The sequence below is a fragment of the Tigriopus californicus genome, chromosome 3 (genome assembly GCF_007210705.1).
Source record: "Tigriopus californicus strain San Diego chromosome 3, Tcal_SD_v2.1, whole genome shotgun sequence".
NCBI lineage: Eukaryota > Metazoa > Arthropoda > Copepoda > Harpacticoida > Harpacticidae > Tigriopus > Tigriopus californicus.
The window spans coordinates 12,200,172-12,219,727 of record NC_081442.1 but is presented as its reverse complement, the minus strand read 5'-3'; the positions used below and the strand labels follow the sequence as shown (position 1 = coordinate 12,219,727).

The window sequence follows — 19,556 nt, the reverse complement described above, 5'->3', positions numbered from 1 at the left end:
GCTTCTGTACCCGGCCCAAAAAAACACTTCCACGTTAAAAAGAAGTACCGATATAAATTTGGTCAGAGTGGGGAGGTTGCCGGAGAGCATCAGACAAGGTGTCTTTATAACGGGATGGTCTACTTTGAGCACAATTGGGGGGCAGATATGAATGAATTTAAGATACGAATAAAGGCATTGCGGCCCACATTGATCTTCGAAGTAACGAGTTTGGGACTTTTTCTATCTTCACTATATATCCTTATCACCCCATAGGCACTATGGCCCAACGGAGCATGAAACCTCAAATTACAGACGTCTAGGCAGAGAAAAAGTGCTTTGACCTCAGATAATTATTTTGTTTCAAAAGAACTAGGGCTGATCAGTTAGATATGTACGAATGATGGTCGAGACAATTTTCGGCACATTCATCATTTACTCAGGTGTTTTCTGTGAAGAAAAACAAGATCAGAGTGAGGCCTTGGCAATTTGGCTTCAAATCGAGTCGCCTTGGTACTGGTTGATCTTTTGAATGTTATCTAATCAATCCTACCGTATCCAAAAGAAGGAAGTAAAAAAGTATTGAATGATTTTACTTACGAGGACGTTGAACAATTTGAACTTTCTCTCGCGACGCACCAATGCAGAGTAATAGAAAAGAGCAATTTCAATTTCGTCACTTCTTATCAACCTCTCAAGTTTGTTCCTGAATTGCTGTTACTCATTCACAAATGATGTAATCTGACATGACACCATGATGCAACTGACACAAATGAGACCAAATGGAAAGCTTGGTCGGTGAGAGCCTCAGTCCGCCTTTTTTCAAACCCTCCAACTGTCAAACCCAACTTGCCCGCTCCCTTCGATCTGGCGTTAGAGCAGGTGGATCTTGAACGGCATTGGTAGGGTACTCCCAGAGATCCCCCTACCCCAACACAACGGTGCAATAGCGGCCAATAATGCAGATGATTCTGACAGTTCAGTGCCACAGCACCCCAGGTGGAAAAAGAAGATGAGTGAAATTTGCCAGGAGAGCAATGCCCCCCCCCTCCCTCGAGTCCGCCTTTTGTCTTTTCAAGTTGGCCAACTTCAAAATTCTAACATACAATTTTAAAGAACCAGCACTTGTGAATTGCAGTTGATTTCCAAGATAAGAGCTAGGCCTGAGCAAATATCACTAAAATGCGTCGTCGCCATGAATGAGGGTAACTCCTGCTGACCTCTTATTGGAAAATGACGTAAGAACTGTCAAAAGGCTAATGTTATGGTAACAGGATGAAAGAGCAAAGACGCTATCGAAGTGACGGTCTTGTAAATTCTTCAGATAATCGATGAATCACGCAGAATTTACGACCATTTGAACAAGGGCAAATTTGTTCATGGCTCTAGAAGGCTGAGCTCAAAAGCGAGATAAAACGACTTTGAGGTGACCTTCGAGTTGTTCTTGCTCAAATTGCACCCGTCCCTTCTTATAAATACGCTACAATATATGTCATGGGTTGTGTGGGCACCATGATCATTTTTTCTGTCACTAAGGATGACAGGGAAGTTTCAGAGCTCTGGAATCTTCTTCGGATTTCATTCTAGAAAGTAAGTAAGGCTTAGGCTAACTGCCAATGAAACGTAACACGCTTACCGGACCGTGGTGCCCTAGGGTTTTCTAGACTTGGGGGGGATTGGGGGTTGTCCAAAAGGATGGAATCCCAAATCCCGTCCTCTTCAATTCAGGGGTTCAGATATGGGGGACAAGTCAAGCACAAATGAAGAAGAACAACCAGGGGCCGTTGACAGCTAGCTAACTTACTCACTTGGGATGGCAACTCGGCCAATGTTGTAGCAGGCTGTCACAGCTTCAAACAAGTCATGTACCCCCTGAGTCAACTGTATGGTAGATAGGCCAGGAGGCAGGCCTGCGTTTCTAGGGTTGTGAAAGAGGAACCCGGAAATATGGGTCAAATAGATGAAAAGCTTTCGTGGATCAGTTTGAGGCCAAAGGTTATCTGTTTAAATTTTATTCATAATGCATTGTTTTTTCGGTTATTGGTCGAATTTTTGGCTCATGAGAAGCCTCGGTGACCTCGTGTTTGTGTTTCAAGGTGCCAAAATGGCAACACTAAGAACTGTCAAAGTCACAGCTGTGTGTCTGGGAGTAACAAAGAAGCGCAGGAGAAAGTAGACCCATGTTCCTTCACGCACGATTCGACACATATATTAGCTTTCAGGACTTTGTGAACCTAAATATAACATATCAGTTAGGAATGCAATAAAAGATACGGTTTTGAAAATCGTACTTAATACACATTTTCTTTACTGATTTGATGATCAAAGTCTCTTGTTGGAGATCTGTTTGTCGCGGAGGAATTCTAAGACAAAGACGAGATAAAGTAGCGCCGAAACTTGACGGAAACTGGCTGAGGCTTGGAAGGCCAGCCGAGACAGAGTCCGAGAGTCCGCAAAAGGGGGCGTAAAAAGAGGTGTTGTAGATCGACACTCAGCTCAGGGACATTTATGAAACTCCCGTGAGTGAATCCTTGATACTGCGGACACTCTGCCGTGAAAGACCTCTGAATAATGCCCGCCCACAACAGGCTTCATGCAAACTTGAATTGAGTCTCACCACAAAGTAACTCTTTTACTACCATGTTATGAATAGGAATAAAGAAGATTGTTTTCACATTAAGTTTTTTGTTTTTTTTGTCAAAAAAATGAAAGAAATTTTTTTTTGTGGCTATAGGGCATATGTGGGATGTGATGGCAAATTAAAAGCTGTAAGTGAACGCTGATTTCTCTTTCAAACTCAACAAACGTGTAATTCTCAGTTAACAGGGTATTTTAATTTCCGTGATTTCTTTGGTACTGTCAAACATCCATCAAAGTTTAGATGTAAATTCCCTGTTGGCCTATTTTAAACTAAAACAATCCAATGTCATGTCAGGTCAAATTTTATTGATTAATTCCTGTTATTGTTGGTTTAAAGTAGAGCTGTAGGCTAAAGAAACGGTTTGATGACAAGAGAAGTTAACTTTTTCAACAGATAATTCGCGTTCCGCATCTTTAACTTTTTGATCAACAATGCCCACCACTGATCATTTAATTTCAGTCCTTGACAGACTTACATCATTGACCGTGACAATACAATCAAGACCTTGAAACCTGCAAGAAATTAGAAAAGTGTTTCTTTTAATCCCGAACAATTGTTCGGGAACTGTAGGCAAAAACTGAAAACTAACCACGAACAATTGTAATCATGAAAACGTACACCAGAGATATTTTCAACATTTCAGCACGAAACACCCTGTAATTTTTTAAGGCATCGAAATGATCATTTGAGCAATTTGAAGGAATATAGAAGAACTTAAGACCGTATCCAATCAATCCCGAACAGAGGATTAATCAAGTGCCAAAACCTGAATTATATTTTAAAAATCAGTAAATATTTAACATAGCTCATGTGCATAAGTCAAATATATTGTATTAGCACCCACCCTGGAGTCACAGAATACAAGCGCAGGTGTAGAAGACAACGAGGTAGAAGTGGGAATGACGGGTGGGTGGGACCTAGAGGGCCAGTGGGACCAAGTCATTTAACTGCATGGTATGTTGCCATAAAGTGATGGGTAGATAAAGGTTGGGCTAAAACTATTGTTGACCTTCCGTTGACTTAGAATAGGGCTAGTCCTCTAGCCAATATTAATACGAGACCTTTGAAGTGTTTCGATCTTCAAACCAAACATGTAAACAAATCATTTAATTAAATCCAACAGATCAAAAATGTCACATGTTCTGACATTATATTTAAGACATTGGGCCATTCAATTTGAAGTAGCTTGGCAGTCGCTTAATATATATCTGAAATATTAAGTGAAGGTGCAACTAAGAATGAAAGTGATTTTGGTGAATACCATTTTGTTTAATATACCTTCACGTGTGTAGAAAGTAATGAATCACACTTTTTGAGTAACAGTAGAGTTTGAAATGATCCTCTTGCTTTTCTGATATGGAACGGTCTGATAGTATTTAGGACATAGTAGGAACTTAGGCGGTGCTTTTGCCATTTTGATTCCGAACAAGAATGAATATTCTAGTAGCTTGCCTATTTAGACTTTAAACCCTTTAGAGCAACGAAGTATTGCCTTACAATATTCGAAAAAGTTCAAAATGTGACCAGGTGCTATACGATTTCACAATGGATTAATGTAACACCTAAGTGATGAATAGGTTTCATACTTAAAAGCGGGGTGATCAAGCAACCACAGAATATACCAGTAGAAGAGGTAATAATAGTCCTTTAAGCGCGTTTTTGAGTATGATATTGAGCTAAATTCTCAATCCCATGTTTATTTTATTTAAAAAATTACCTACGAATTCGTCAACACAGCGATCAAAATATAGATAGGTTCAGTGACTGCAGTATCTTCTTCCGAGCTCTCTCTCTCCCCCCCCTAAATAGCATCTAAGTTGAGTATTTTAATCAACCCTGTAGCGGTTAGAAAAGCCTTGAAAAACCAAACCAAAAAAAAAAAAGAAAGAGGTTACCGCTTAGTTACGCCGCATTCACTTGACTTCTGAAGACGATACGTACAACAGACAATGTTATAGGGGATGTCAAGTAAAGGAAATTCAAGGAAAAATGTGGTCTGGCACCCTGATTTGGGCATATTGGGGTAGGAGAACTAAGACAAGCATCAGGGCTAACTCGCACCATTCGCCCATTGAATTTTAAATAATCGAGTGATTTTGAGCTAGTTGTATTAAAAAACCCTACTAAATGAGCATGTTTGGTGTTTATCAGTGAACGTACTGTCAAATTGGCTCAATGCCACAATGCTAATTTTCAGTGACCGCTCAACTAAATGTCCTTCGGACGGTACTGAAGTAAATTTTCAAAAATCTGCTTTTTGGGGGGTTTAGATATGGTTGTGTAAGATTTTAAGCTAATTTGAAATGTAATGTAAATAAGTAGTGGTGTAATCGGTGATATAATGATTTATATTCAAGAGCTAAATAAGCGTGCACCCAATGTACATTGAGCAGGTTTTGGAAAATCTAAATTTTCTTAATGCTTTTAGGCATCTAAGCTTTTTATGTGGGCTAGAATTCCATACATACAGCAATACAATCAAAGTTGTTCCCCATGATTTTTTGAGGTAGAAAAATGCCAATATACGCTTCAGAATTAAAGGGTATTTTTACCACTGTGTTAGGTTATGCACGGTTTTCGCTTACATCAATGAAAATGCAAGCCCTCCAAGTCTCAGTTAAAACATCTTTCACCTTTAGCCAAACATACCTCGTGTATGTTCGTATTGCTTGAAATTTAACATTTGAACTTTTGGCACTGACAACCTCTTCTGACCGTTTCGTCAGTTCAGATTAGAGACCCGTTAAGAGGTTAATCCACCAAAGGCTTCCCAGGTCATGTGTCCCAACTAAGGGGCTAGTAGGTCCCAACCAACTGCCGAAACTCTCAAATCTCGACAAAAGGGGTGTTTGGATTTTACTCCAGGTGTTTCACCACAACCCGATTCAAAGTAACGCGCCCTTCTTCCTGGTTTCAAAGGTGAAAAGACTCAACTTGAGGTCGAGCCGGACGAGCGGATAAGTGAGATTCACTCATACTTTGAAGTAAGAAGACTAGGAAGAGAGCGAGGGAACGAGCGAGCGAGCGTCGACCGTTGATGACCTCCGGACTTTTCAAGTCAATGCCTTTGTTCGAGTTGCTTTAGGCTGGCTATATTGAGGCAGCTTAGGCGGGAAAGGATGTCTCGAAATTGCGCGCGCATATGATTTTTTGAAAGCTTGAAAATGACGGTTGGGAAAGGGTGACTACAGGAGATCCGGAATATTTGCTAGATATGAAGGCCTTTTAAGTGATACAAATTTTATGGCGATGTTAGTGCCAAAAAATGACGTATTGGATTTGGTATTCACCAAACCTAATTTGCCTTTTGAAATTTGAAAGGGAACGTATGTGAGCAATCATTTTCATGGCTGTTTGAGTCTTATCTCGACTACGGCACCAAAAATAAACAAGACTCTCTAATTCAATCAATGCATCAATATCATGGTCGTGAACGAGGTCAAATGATCAAACATTCTAATTTTGAATGTGTGTCAGGTGGAAAACAATTATTTTGGTGTCGTAAGTTTTAAACTTAAATGCAAAACCAGCTGTCTTCTCACCCTGAAACTGTTGTCTGGCTCAGGTCCAAAAATCTACTGTCTGCCAAGTTTGAGGCAAACTGACGAGCATTCTCATCAGTGTCTCCATTCGATTAGTCTCTTTTTGGTGATCGCGTTTCTTCACACTTCCCGTACAAAATGTATCATGGATCAATAGAAATGAGTATTGGTTTGAAATTAGATATTTGTGCGCCACAGTTTGATATTTTTCAAGTACTGATATCATTGGCAATATTGAGTACACACCAAAACAGCGACACTCAAGCCATGGATGGCCTGGCCTGAGCAAGTGAGGTTGAGTTAGTCCGAGTCCTCCTTTAAAGGCCCAAATCAGAGGCCAAGGCCAGCACATAACGGCCTCAACTTGTGAATTCGTGGGGCTGGGAAGGTTGTTATTTGTTGTCATTCCCGGTTTAAGTGAAACAGAGTGTAATCTGTGGGTGGATTCTCGAGGTAAATGGCGACCGTTCTCACTTCGAATATATTTATTTGGGCGCGGTTCATTTTGACTCACATCTGGAGATAAATAGTGGTTTCACACGAGTCCTCATGGAACACAGAGACATTACACATTGAGCATGCCTCCTAACCACAAGACACATCAAACTGTTTGACCGCACACACACAAGGCTTTGTGAGGTCATCTAAACATTACAAGCAAATAACAGCATATCATCTCACATTTTACACATTGTTGTTAGACTTTTCTCCGATGCCTTTCACCAAAAAGCATGCACGATCAATTTGCATTTTGATAACATTTTTGAGAGGGGAATGAGTTTTCTTCAGGGTAATGTGAACCTAAGCAAGGGATTTTAATCTTGGTGAGACCCATGAAGTCTGAGAATCAAGTGCGATGATTTCATGGGATTTGATGGCGCCAAGCCATCTTCTCATGGACAAAGCCTTCCACGAGTAAACATCTTCATAATTTAGCTTGGATTCTCATACTATCTTGGGGCTTGATTAAACCTCCTTATCTTCAAGTGAAATGGCTGTGTGTGTGACTTAGAGCGAAGAGTTTGGCCTCTCTCACGATGGTGACATTTTCTTTAGGTGCTTCCGTCATGTTGTAACTATTTCTCGAAGACTTTCATTGGAACATGACGAATCAACTTAAAGCAAGCGGGATGCTTGTTAAACAAAGACCTAAATCAGGCTTTGCCACCAACTTTGTTCATTAATTGATTGGAAATGAAGAATTTTTGGTTGCTTTGACACCTGTGCATTGAATTAAAAATCACTATTGTTTGTCTTGGGAATGAAATTTGCTCATTTGTTTGTCCAAGTCAAACAATGATTAGACCTGCCAATCAATTCGAGTCCTTAATCTTCTAGAGATGCCAAAGAGCGTCGATCAGTCTCTCCTTCGACATTGATCCAACAAAGTGATCCCCTGATTCATCATGAGCACGAATCTAATGGAAAAGATCTTGCGATTTCACGCCCGCCGTCAATCTGGTGGGCGTTCACCGAGTTCCTCCGGGTCAGAGAGCGGCGAATCCAATGCCCGCGTGCCTGGCGCTGTTCCGGCAAGTTCTCCCGTTTGTAGGCGGCTATTTGATGGTCAGCCTAATCCCGAGGAAAACATCCAGTTTGCCCGGGAACAGCTGGCGCGTGAACGGAGAGAGGCGGCAAGGCGGTGGAACTTCGATTTTGAAAATGATCGTCCCCATGAGGGTCGCTTTGAATGGAGGCGCGAAATAATAGCCCTACCTTACAGGCGTCCCTCTCCAAATCCCCCTGTTCCTGTCAGAGTCTCGACTGCCGCCGAAGGGGAGACCGTGACGGTGAGCTCACGAACCCTGCGGAGTCGTGAGAATTCGCCTGTGTCGCAAATCTCCCACTTGCCCGTGATCAGTAAGCCTGTGAATCCCGGCAAAGACATTCAGAACGCTTCAGAAGACTGTGATAAAACCTCCCGTCCAACGACGTCTCTTAGCGGGGCTAACGAGACCAGTGAAGTGCAAACCACAGATGGTCCTAACTTGTTACCTTGCGGAGCTTCGAAATCTTCACATAGTTCGAAACCTATTCCTAGACAGACTTCCATGACAGGTGAGGTTATTGGCATTTAGTTACATGCGACAAGCAATGGTTAATGTAACGATGTGGATGGTTGTCAACATTGGAGTTCTTCTTATTTTCTTTTTAGATCATTTTATGCTGCAAAAGGGCTCACGCTCCAAAGTGAAGGTCCAAGAGAGGAAGTCTAATACGTCAGAGAACCTGTCGCGGGAGAAATCTGAAGAGAGGTCTTCGCCGTCACCTCCCATGTGCGTCAGAGGCGCTGGAAGCCACTCTGCAGCCTCTGAATGAGAGAATCATTTTTTGAAATAGTGTTTTTTGCTATCTGTGATTTCTCGGTCATGTTATTTGTTGTTGCCAATAGGTCTCTGACAACTGCTCCTCAATCATCCAATTGCAAATTAGCATCTTTCCCCTTCCATCATTACTTTTTACCGTACCCACCATCATTCATTCAATCAAATCGTTTTGCCTCATCTTTGATCTCCGCTTTATGCGCTAGCCCCCATTTTTTCGGATCCAGAATCAGCTTTAATGAACCTTTGTCGCCTTGGATTGCATTGGGTTGTGGTTATTATGATTCCTGTAACTTTTGTCTCTCCATGTGAAGCTTAAAACAATCATTTTTAGATAGACCAATAATGATAACAATAATCATGTCGTCATCTGAACATCTCCCGTGTGTCAGCCATGCCCAGATCTCATTTATGAGCTTTGATTCTTCACGTCTTGGACTGTAGAACTGAAGATCAAAGATATTTTGTCCCACTTTTTCTTCTCATAATTGAGACTCTAGAAGTCTTTCTCCAAGTCGGGGTCCGATGGGGCACCCAATACTGAAATCTTATGGCAATCACTAACATCTGCTACCATTATATCGTTAAATATATATATTACAACTTTCCGAAGAGCTGGCTTTTCATGTTTTATTGACTGAATGAATCTTTTATCGTAATGCAGGATTGTTAAGAGACAAGTCTGTTCTAAGCCTTGTCCAGTTTCACTAAAAGGGCAGAAACTGCAGTGTTGCCACGTTCTTTGGTGAGCCACTCGGTTTCATCCAACTTAAAATGCGGATCAGGTGCTGTTTTTAAGTCGAACGCAGTGGGCGGTCCAATTTTGTAGGACCCGGGCTGAATCTCGACTTGGAAAGCGATTCGTGCAATGTAGACGGATTGGGTGATTTTGTCTTTAAAGCGATTGATTTGGCTCCAGCCCGGGTAAGCAATGATGTACTTCAAAGTGGGCGTGAGTACCAATTGAGTCGTGTCACTGTCATCTTCCTTGAGCTTCTTCTTCTCCGAGTTTTGTTCCAATCCAAGCTCACCTAGAATAGAAAGTTGGTCAGGTGCTGCGTTGCTCGTTAAAGTTTGTTGTTAAAAAGAAGATTTGTGAAACAAACAAGGTGCTCAAGTTGAAAGCTGAGCCTCTCTTAATTTCTAAATCATGCTATATAGCTATATTGATCATATTATAACGTATATTAACATAAGATACTATAAATAGATCAGGGTTTGCTAAAATTACACTTAAAAAGAAAAAAAACAGTTTGCATCATTCAAGTTCCATCTATTACTCTATTACTTTTATGAACAAGGATCGTTCCTAAAAATGAATTATCCTTTTCATACTTGAAAGAATTATGACTTAATTAACCACCATTTATTAGATCAGATCTTATGACTGTAGCAATTCTGTCCGCTATAAGCATACATGTATGTATTCAAATTAGCTGTATTGGTCTTCACAAGAATGATCACTTTTAGTTTTGAAAAACTATTCCTTTTGCATGTTCCTCGTAAAACAGTAATTGCCATAAAAAACGTGTGAACTGTTCAGTGGCACAAATTCGTCTTACTATAGCAATTAGAGCCACTATTATAGTGGCTCTAATGGCAATTACATGTTCCCCCTTGATCACAATCATGAATTATTCAGTCTGAAGTGAAGCAAAAAGTGTGTCATAAAATATTTCGAACTGAAAAACATTATTTGACGACCAAGCATTACTCTGATAGCTACTGGACTGCCTGTACGTGTCGCATTTTTTCTGCAAAACACATGCATGAAAGCGTTGATCCCTACATTTAACCTTTCAGAAATTATTGGGAGGAAACTAAGATTGCCTTGAGAATGATCTTCAACGAGTGATCAAATGCTGGCGAAGAACAACTCACATTCACAGCGTTGCTTGATGCAAAGACCTCGAGCCTCTCGGTATGAAAAGGCATGCAATGATTTTCCAGATATCTTTTTTGTTGTACCCCACTGTTTCCACGTGGTAAAACAGAGGACGGAACTTAACCTTTTACCCTCGACCTTCTTCTGATTCATTTTACAAGAAACTCCAATATTCTAGTTTAGGGTAATCCCTCTAGAAATGTCAGTTAGAGTTCAAATCTTGGTAATACTTGTAAAAAAAAAAAAGTTACTGATAGCAGTTGAATATGCAGATAAACTCATTATCAACTGTTTGCAATTTGCGTAGACATTTTTGCGTAATTCAGCTTACAATTTCTTTGCAACAAGGATCTTTGAACTCTACGCCAATTCCCTAGTCTCCAAGATCCCCTGGAAGTCCTTGCTGGACGATGCTAAATGCCTCGTGTACGTGAGTGTCCAAAATGCACCGTACAGAGGTGCATCAATGTCACCATGATTTGGTGGTTTAATTTTCGTTCGAGATGAAACAGTCGCGAAAATAGGGCTTGGCTATAAATACGGATGATTGAGAGCTGAAAGTCATCAGTTCACTTGCAGCTTCAGTGTGAGCACAACCTCCACACACGAGAACTAAAGTTCGACATCGGAACAATCTGTTCAGTGACTCTTCACACCCACAGCACAAAAGAAAAGATGGCCTTCAATAACAAAGTCATGATTGCCTCCACTGTGGCAGTAGTATTCTTCATTCTCTTGGTTCTGGATCAACCCTCGAGTGCGGAGGCGGGCCATGGGCATGGTCACGGGCACAAAGCTCACGGCACTGCCTGCATCGTGAAAGGTTCCTATTGCTCTTGTCATTACTGCAAGTGTGAGAAAGGACACATCCATTGTGGAGGATACGGCAAGAAAGGCTACGGCAAGAAGTACTGTTATGGATCCATGGAAGGTGAATATTGTCATTGTGACTATTGCAAATGCAAGCACGGCTACGGCTCCTCAGGCTACGGCAAGTGTCACTAAGGACAACACACTCTCATCAACAAAATTTGCCCCAAAATGAGGGTCTTCCTCGTTGGAATCTCCAAACGAAAATCGGTGGTGGTGGAGTGATCGTCAAATCATTCGCAGAATGTTGAGCGTTTTCATTGATCCGTATTGCGATCTAGTCAACAATTGATCGATTCTTTGTTAAGAGTCAACAAATAAAATGCAATCATGTTAGTAAATATGATTGAAGCCCAACCCCAACGACCCTTTTTCTTCTCATTTCTTTGTTCAATAATTATGATAAAGTAGTACTGACCTGGTGGGGTGATTTCCCCGAGATCCAACACCCTTCTGACCAGGGCCGACTTGGTTCCAATGAAGGCAGTGTGCATCTTCTCTACCATGGCTGGTTCATGTTTAGTCTTCAGCACAAATTTACTCCACCCCGTGGGCGTGGCATAGTCTTTCAACGGGTCTCCTTTCTTCATATAGGGAGGCTCGCCACGAATCTTGAAGCAATTGGGACAGAAACAAATCGGATAATCTGCTGTAAAGTAGCTATTTGGTAGTCCAAGTGAGTTCTTGAAGCGCTGACACAGATTGAGATAGTCACAGTTCTTGACCAAACTGAAGCTCTCTGAGAGCGATAAGTGGCAAAGGGGTTGTTTCTTGGTCGTTTTCATATTGGATGTTTCGTCTTCGTGCAAACCAATGACCCCTAAATCTGGTTCCTCTTGCTCGGCAATGTTCCTGTTCACAATTGAAACCTCAGCACATTGACCGTAGAGATCCACCAATCCATAGCATATTGGAGGTAGATCACGGGCGGCAACTCCTTGATCTATGCCATTGACATAGAGATGTAATTGATTGAGGTTGTCCACCAGAATGCCCACAGATTGACTCATTCCTAAGTGATCCAAATTTGGACCATAGGGTCCCATGATTTTAGACCCGTTTTGAAACACGTTGTCAGCACAAACTAGAATGCAATTCTTCTTAAACCCAAGACCATTCACTGGTAGGTGGAATTTATCAGGAGATTGGAAGAACACTCCAACCATGAGAGAGGAGGTCCATTTGGTCAAGAGCCTCTCTATCTTGAGCTCAAACAGCTCTTCCCTCCGCAGAGGACGGTTGGTCAGGGTCACACCTTGATTGTAACTGTCAGGTCGTATGGCCAAAGTGTTTCCGTTTCTTAAGTTAATGTTCCTGCCTCGATTCTCGTGGAACTCCAACGCTTTGACAATTTCATCGGGGAAATCACGCATGACGTGTGTCTCCAAAGAATCTTGAAGAGTAATCAGAGTCGGGCGAAATTGTGACCCAAGAGAATCATGCCCAGGGCTTTGAACTTGATGACCAAGGCTCGACACGGTGATTGAAGTAACAGCTTCAGATAGATTCACAATGGGCCACATCTTTTTGGGGAGAGTTTCCACAGCAACCCCACAATCCTCCCCGTTGATGAAGAACTTCAAGGCGCCATCTTGGGTCCTTCTGAGTCCAACTCTATCTCCTTTAGCCAGACGATCCAATGTTGCGCAATAATTCGTTTTGATTACTCGGTCGTTTAATTTGACACGAGTACCTTCAAGCCACAAATTAGTGGTGCTTCGGGAGATCAAGCGTTCGCTCAAGGACATATTCTCCTGAGGAACAAAGCTGGTGACACCTATTTTAAGTGAGCCAGCCAATTTAGGGTCGACCTCTTCCACTTTGATTTCGAAATAATCGCCCTCATGAAGGGCATGATGCCCCAAGACAAGAGAAGACTCTCCCAAGTTCACTCTGGCGCAAGTTTGGCCATTGGTCCTCAACTCCAAGCCCTTACTGTGAGAGGAATGGAAGCGATGTGACACCTCAGTGCCAATGGGAATGCTGATATGTGATGATTCTAACACTTGAGAACTAGTTAAGGAATTTTCTTGTACTTGCAGAGGAGCGTGAACTAACGATACTTGGGCACACTGTCCGTACAAGTCAATGACGGCGTAACAACCAGTAGGGATATTTTCACATGCAATTCCTTGATCCTCACCGTTGATGGTATAGCGCAAGGAACCGTCCAAATGACGCATCATTCCCAAACGCGATCCAACGTTCAAGGAGTCAAGGTCACAGCTGTATCCATTCCTCACAGTGAGACCATCTTGCATGACAGCGGATCCGCTCAACATCCAAGTCTCATAATCGATATCGGTCATTGTATTTGGGAACTCCAAGTCTTCTGGACGGATCAGAGTCATCCCAGCTTCTATGGCGCCCGACCATCGCTCGACCATACGTTCAATTACAATTTCAAACAATTCTCCATCACGAAGGGGTCTGTTTGAAATAACAATTGCGTCATTGAACTCGCCCAGGGCGTTGGGCCGCGAGGCTGTGAGTCCGTTATTGGAAATGCGGGCATTTCGTCCGTGGAGATGATGGAAACGCAAGTCATTGGTGTCTAATTGGCTATAAAACGTGGCTGAAGTGGCCTCGCTCTCGGGAGATCGATGATCGTTCATGTCAATTATTGTCGCTTGAGCAGCTTGGCCATAGAGATCAATCACTCCTTAAACACAGGCAGCCACATTACTCGCGGCTGGACCCTGGTCTTCACTATTCACAAAAAAGTGCACGGTACCATCCTCTTTTCGAACAACGGCTACGCGATCTCCGACTTTTAGCTTGTCCAAGTTTTGGCCGTAGTCGTCAATTATTGTGGTTCCATTGTGCATTACCCCATTTCCGGTCATCATCCAGGTTCCAGAACGAATATTTGTCATCGTGGAAGGGAAGTCCAGCTCACTAGGCGGATGTGTAGTCACACCAATTTCAATGGACCCAGCCCATTTGCTCACCATCTTGTCCAACCGAACTTCAAAAATCTCGTTGGGCCTTAAAGGTCGATTTGTGAGCACCACGCCGAAGTTGAAATCGTCTCCAGCATTGGGTCGATGAGCTGACATTCCCCCATTCATAACAGCGGCATGGGAACCACAATTTGGATGGAATAGTAAGCGGTTCTCATCTGGAAAGAGTTCCCTCATGGCCACATTACGTCGAGTTATTAGATTTTGCTCATCCCGTTCGTCTCGGTCCACTATGGTAACCTAAAATATGACACCCGGTCTGCTAATGATCCCATTGGGATAACGGACACAAACCAAAAATATTACCTTGACGGTCATTCCATAAAGATCCACCACGCCCCACATTTGTTGCGGCACTTTGGTAGCCGCAACTCCCTGATCTAATCCGTTGATATAAAAGTGAAGATTGCCATTGGATTTCCTCATCATTCCGATGCGATCGCCTTCTTTCAGCTCGTCCAGATTGTATTCTCCATACTCCCGCCTAGTGCCACGTCCATTCGTCAAAATGCCACAACCGGACATCATCAAAGTGCCTGACCGCTGATTGGTCATAGTGGAGGGAAACTCCAAAGAGGATGGATTGTGGATAGATATCCCGACTTCTATCGAGCCCGACCATTTGTCGACTAATCGATCAATCCGGATTTCGAACAACTCGTTGTCGCGCAGAGGGCGATGGGTCATAACCACACCGTTATTGAACTCATCACATGGGCGTCTTCGCTCAGCGGTGCGGCTGTTATTGCTCACCTTAATGAGAGACCCTTTGCATTCGTGGAATCGAATCTTTTGGCTTGTAGTGCCACTTCCACTTCCATGGCTTGTGGTCAAGGTGCTCCCATGAGCTGTCTGTCCTCCATTTGAATTGAGGGACGAAGCCATGGCCGCAATGTGACTGTTGGTAATGTTGTGATGAGCGCTATTTTTGGACAACAAGTTCAAGTGATTGGTGGAAGACGCCGCCGCCGTGGCCACATTGCTCAAGTCGTTGGACATAATCCGAGCTTCTTGCACCGAGTTATCCATGATCGAAACTCGAGCACACTTACCATACAAGTCCACCACGGCAAACACTTTCGCCGGCAGTTGAGATGCTGCCACACTTTGGCTCACCCCATTGACAAAAAATATCAAATCTCCCTGCGCTGTTTTGACTACCCCTACCCGATCCCCCTCCTCTAAACGGGCCAAATCCGTACCGTAGTTCTCCTGGATAACCCGTCCGTCTCTTTGGATTGAGTTGCCGGACATGATCCAAGCCCCTGAACGAAGCTCAGTGGCGCTAGAGGGAAAAGGTGTGACCAAAGACTCCGGATCGCAAACCGTGACACCAACTTCAATAGAACCGCTCCAGGAGTTGACTTTGCTGTCAATGCGAACCTCGAAGATCTCGTCATCTTGTAAAGGTCGGGAGCTGAAAACTAAGCCGTGATTGAATTCCGTGGCGGCATGCGTCCGGGACGCCGATTTGAGCTCCGGGGAAAGGGTCACTAGATGGCCGCATTTATAATGAAACGACAGGGAGGCCGCTGCCGGATGCACTACGGGCAAATGGAATGGAGATGAGGATGAAGCATAAGCCATGATGATGACAATGATCAGCCAGGGGTCATCCCATCACGCCTGAAGTAACACGTTCATGTGGTGAGGTATCCCGGGGGTTAGGCAACACAGTCGGGGAGAGATCCATCTATCCCACTACTACTAAGACAACGCTCTTTCCGTACAGCTTACTCTCGTTCGTTTCCTTGCTGGCAGAGATTGAGGGGACCTGATTGTTCTTTTCTGGCAAGCGAAGTGGCTGTATGAAGAGCTAGATATGAACAGAGTTTGGTAACGATAAAAATAGGAGAGCCCAAAAGTTTCACACCGGATTATCAGAGTCATTTTGATCTGAGTGTGCATTGACTAACAGGTTGTTGGTTCGACTTCTCCTTTATTATTTCATGTCAACAGAATCGTTTTGAAGTGCGCCAAAAGACATTTCATTGTGCACTTATTTAGCTTTTCTCCTGAAGTGGATCAGATAGTTTGTTTTATATTTTGTTAACAGTGGCACTTTTCCTTGCCTTTTGAGGATCTTGATTACAAAACATCTTTATTTGATAATAGATGAAGATATCTGGGCAGACTGGCTCCTAGAACTTTAATCTTCCATAGCAATTGCAATGTAATTTCCCATGCACCTTCCTCAACCTTTATGAATCACATTTCAAGTAAAACAGTACTTTTGAATGGGACTGCTGTCCAGCTACTATCACAGGTATAATTCACTTCCAAAAGATGTAGACGCATGTCAACCAGCAGTTTTGATGGCTATGTGTCATTGAACAACAGTGATTAGCTCCAACATCCATAGATTTATTTTGGCGTTTAAATCAATCAGGTTACATAAATCACACCTCTATTTGAATTGACATTGTACCTTTCACGAATTATTCCGGAAGGGCTTGTAAAGAGAAAGAAAAAATAATAATGAAGAAGTTAAAGACCCCTCATGTTTGGTGTTGCAGGTTGGCACTTTCAATGAGCTTTTACAGTAATCGCACTAAATTTCAATGATAAGCCATGCTCATCCATGCAGTTCAGCTGATTGTTTGCTATTTCACATAACAAGGAGAACACCTCTTACCTACGTTGCGCTTTAGATTTTTAAACAGCTGTTGTCCAGCTGTCATTCCTTTATGTTTGACTATATCTCTGGTAGACGGTAGAGGGTCACAGTATCGTGAAAGAAGGTTCATCCCCTCTCTCCCTGCCTTCTCCCCGACCCAGTTCTGAACCTGGGGGCCTGTCTGCTTCCTTGTCTCCTAGTTCCTCAATCCTGACCTCTCTCACCATTGTTGTGCCAATGCCCAAGAAGATCAGGCGCTAAAGCTCTGTGTTCCCATACGCCCTATATTGGATCGCCAAGACATAAATTGGAACGAAGTATCTTTGAGCAGACACCAACCAAACCTTGAATTTGCCATCACACTTGAAATCGTAACATCCCACGGGCTTCGTATCAAGTAAGGAGTTCTCCTTAATTTCCTGGGTCCTTATCTGAACAGGGCGCCTTCTAATTACCGCTTTATTAAGACCTGAGGTCCTGAAGGTTCCTAACCCAAATGAATTGAAAGTACATTTCTGCATTGTTTCAGATCTCAGGTCTTCAGCAGTGCAAAATCATTTCTTCGTGTTTCTCTTGCCCCGGATCTGCCCGTGGAGGTTCGCAACCGTCGTCGTCCTCCAGCAAAAGCAAAAACAAGATGCCTGGTCGACGACGACGTGCGTCCCATGCGGGATCGTGGTACGTCAATGATCCCCGTCAATTAGGAGCTGAACTAGATCAATGGCTCGATGCCGTGGGCGAGCCTTCATTAGCGGCTGCTCGTGCTATAATTGGGCCGCATGCGGGCTACCGATATTGCGGGGCTTGTGCGGGTTACGCTTATCGTCAAATTGACCCACGGCGTGTGGAGCGGGTGTTTATTTTGGGGCCATCGCATCACATTCGCTTGGGAGGTTGTGCAGTTTCAGGGTGCCTCAAGTATGAAACACCTTTCTACGACCTCGCCATTGATAGGGCCGTGAATGAGGAGTTGATGAAGACGGGAGAGTTTGAAGTCATGACTTTAGAGACTGACGAGGATGAGCATTCCATCGAGATGCATCTTCCATATGTGGCTCGAGTTATGGAGGCTCGAGGTCGCGAAAATTTCACTATTGTGCCCATTTTGGTGGGGTCGCTCAATCCGGAGAAAGAGGCCAAATATGGGCGGATTTTTGCTAAGTATTTGGCAGATCCGGCCAATCTCTTCGTCATATCATCGGACTTTTGCCACTGGGGCCAGCGATTCCGGTACACGCACTATGACGAGAAATGCGGAGAAATCCACGAATCGATCAAGGCACTCGATTTCATGGTACGTTGGGATTGTTTAAAGGAATAATTAGATTCTCGTGGAATGCGTTTGCTTTAATTGCAGGGTATGAATATTATCGAGACCTTGGACCACGAGGCATTTTCGCAATACCTACGCAAATACGGGAACACGATATGTGGGCGTCACCCAATCGGCGTCTTCTTGGGGGCAGTTACGGCCATGCGGCAACACGGCAATGGTTTCAAGATGAATCTCAAGTTTCTCAACTATGACCAGTCAAATCAAGTGAAACAGATGAGGGATTCTTCGGTCAGCTACGCTGCTGCCTCTTTCGTACTAGGCTGATAGTGAAATTTGATTCCCTTTGGAGGGTTTTCATGGGAAGCTGGTCATGTACAATTAATAATCATTTGCCCGGATGCGGGCTAATTGCTCTTGATTTACCTAAACATGCAGATTCATGTATCACTCTTACGAATTTGATGGCAAAAAATCATGATACATTGTTAACAACCAAAGGCCATTTACAGAAGAATTACTATCAGTTATTGATGCATTGCCCGCGATTACGTTACATGTAACGGTTACAAAAGTTCAGCGACAAAAACAATACATTTAGGCAATTGTCCTAAAGATGGCTACCAGCCCTAGTGAGTTTGTGGAGCGTCCGCTTTCAATACTACTACCCTTGGTTCGAGCCCCGGCTAGTCGAGTCCGGAGTTCTTTTTAGTTTGAAGAATATTTCTCGTAGATACTTCAATAGTTCATTTCCTTGGATCAATTTATGTCAGCCCATCGAGCATTTGTGACTGGCATTAGTTATCAGTGACGTTTATATAAGGCTGACAGCAAAGAAAAATATGCCATATGCTTCATGCTTCAACATATGAAAATATTAATTTTTCTACGCATTTTGTCGATTTCCGACCAAAACCACTGAAAACACATTCCAGCCTTTCTCGCAATCTTCTGTCGATTTCGGTCAATTCACTCAGTCTGGACAGGTCAAAATCTGCCGCTTAAGCATCGATCTGGAGCTTGTAAAGCAAACAAAACCACCATTTGAGCCATCAATGTTTTCCCCCTTCTCCATGATATCCCTCCTCAGTTCGCGTTTTAGCATTTCAACAAAAAATACGCAATTTTCAAAATAATATTATTTAGTACAATTGCAAAAAGTCAAGAAAGCATGGTGAGTATGCTGATTATGAGTTTGTTCATAATTCATGACAAACATCAACGAAATGGCAGTCAAACATGAATATTGGTTGGGGAAATCTGTCATCAAATGTCGAAAATATATGTGACTAGAGTTGGAAAAAATGCCGTCAACGCAACAAAGACAAGACTCGAGACACTGAGGAAGGTTTCTTCCAAATTATGATTGTAGACAGAAAACAGTAAAACTTATCTCAATTTCGAAAAAATTCGCTTTAATGTTGAAGTGGGAAGCCTTATGCTTCCGAGTTTTTAAGTGCAA

The 19,556-nt window shown here is 42.9% G+C and overlaps 5 protein-coding genes across 6 annotated transcripts in view; 3 read left to right on the top strand and 2 right to left on the bottom strand.

Annotated features, from left to right (window-relative positions):
* LOC131878587 (cyclin G-like) overlaps positions 1 to 1,776 on the bottom strand; it is a 10,262-nt gene extending 8,486 nt beyond the window's left edge. Inside the window, exon 1 of one of the 2 annotated variants that reach the window (XM_059224618.1) lies at positions 1,616 to 1,776. The gene's annotated coding sequence lies outside the window, so the exon portion shown is untranslated. Of the gene's footprint in view, positions 1 to 579; positions 725 to 1,615 lie in introns of those variants that run through there. The other variant, XM_059224620.1, reaches the window with a different exon arrangement.
* A 4,620-nt stretch (positions 1,777 to 6,396) lies between these two features.
* LOC131877295 (cyclin-dependent kinase inhibitor 1B-like) lies at positions 6,397 to 9,098 on the top strand. Its single transcript, XM_059222903.1, has 3 exons — positions 6,397 to 6,615; positions 7,501 to 8,220; positions 8,318 to 9,098. The coding sequence occupies exons 2-3, from the start codon at positions 7,569 to 7,571 to the stop codon at positions 8,479 to 8,481; spliced, it is 816 nt and encodes a 271-aa protein (XP_059078886.1). The 5' UTR covers positions 6,397 to 6,615; positions 7,501 to 7,568; the 3' UTR covers positions 8,482 to 9,098.
* A 4-nt stretch (positions 9,099 to 9,102) lies between these two features.
* LOC131877293 (neuralized-like protein 4) lies at positions 9,103 to 15,950 on the bottom strand. The gene is given in 3 exon segments (XM_059222901.1): positions 9,103 to 9,517; positions 11,660 to 14,444; positions 14,511 to 15,950. Coding segments are annotated over 3 exon segments (4,410 nt in total). The 5' UTR covers positions 15,792 to 15,950; the 3' UTR covers positions 9,103 to 9,173.
* LOC131877296 (integrin beta-7-like) lies at positions 10,700 to 11,597 on the top strand. Its single transcript, XM_059222905.1, has one exon. The coding sequence runs from the start codon at positions 11,047 to 11,049 to the stop codon at positions 11,374 to 11,376; it is 330 nt and encodes a 109-aa protein (XP_059078888.1). The 5' UTR covers positions 10,700 to 11,046; the 3' UTR covers positions 11,377 to 11,597.
* Positions 15,951 to 16,872: 922 nt separating the features above from the next.
* LOC131877294 (protein MEMO1-like) lies at positions 16,873 to 18,594 on the top strand. The gene is made up of 3 exons (XM_059222902.1): positions 16,873 to 17,218; positions 17,351 to 18,115; positions 18,179 to 18,594. Exons 2-3 carry the CDS (start codon positions 17,459 to 17,461, stop codon positions 18,419 to 18,421), a joined length of 900 nt encoding a protein of 299 aa, XP_059078885.1. The 5' UTR covers positions 16,873 to 17,218; positions 17,351 to 17,458; the 3' UTR covers positions 18,422 to 18,594.
* Positions 18,595 to 19,556: the final 962 nt, after the last annotated feature.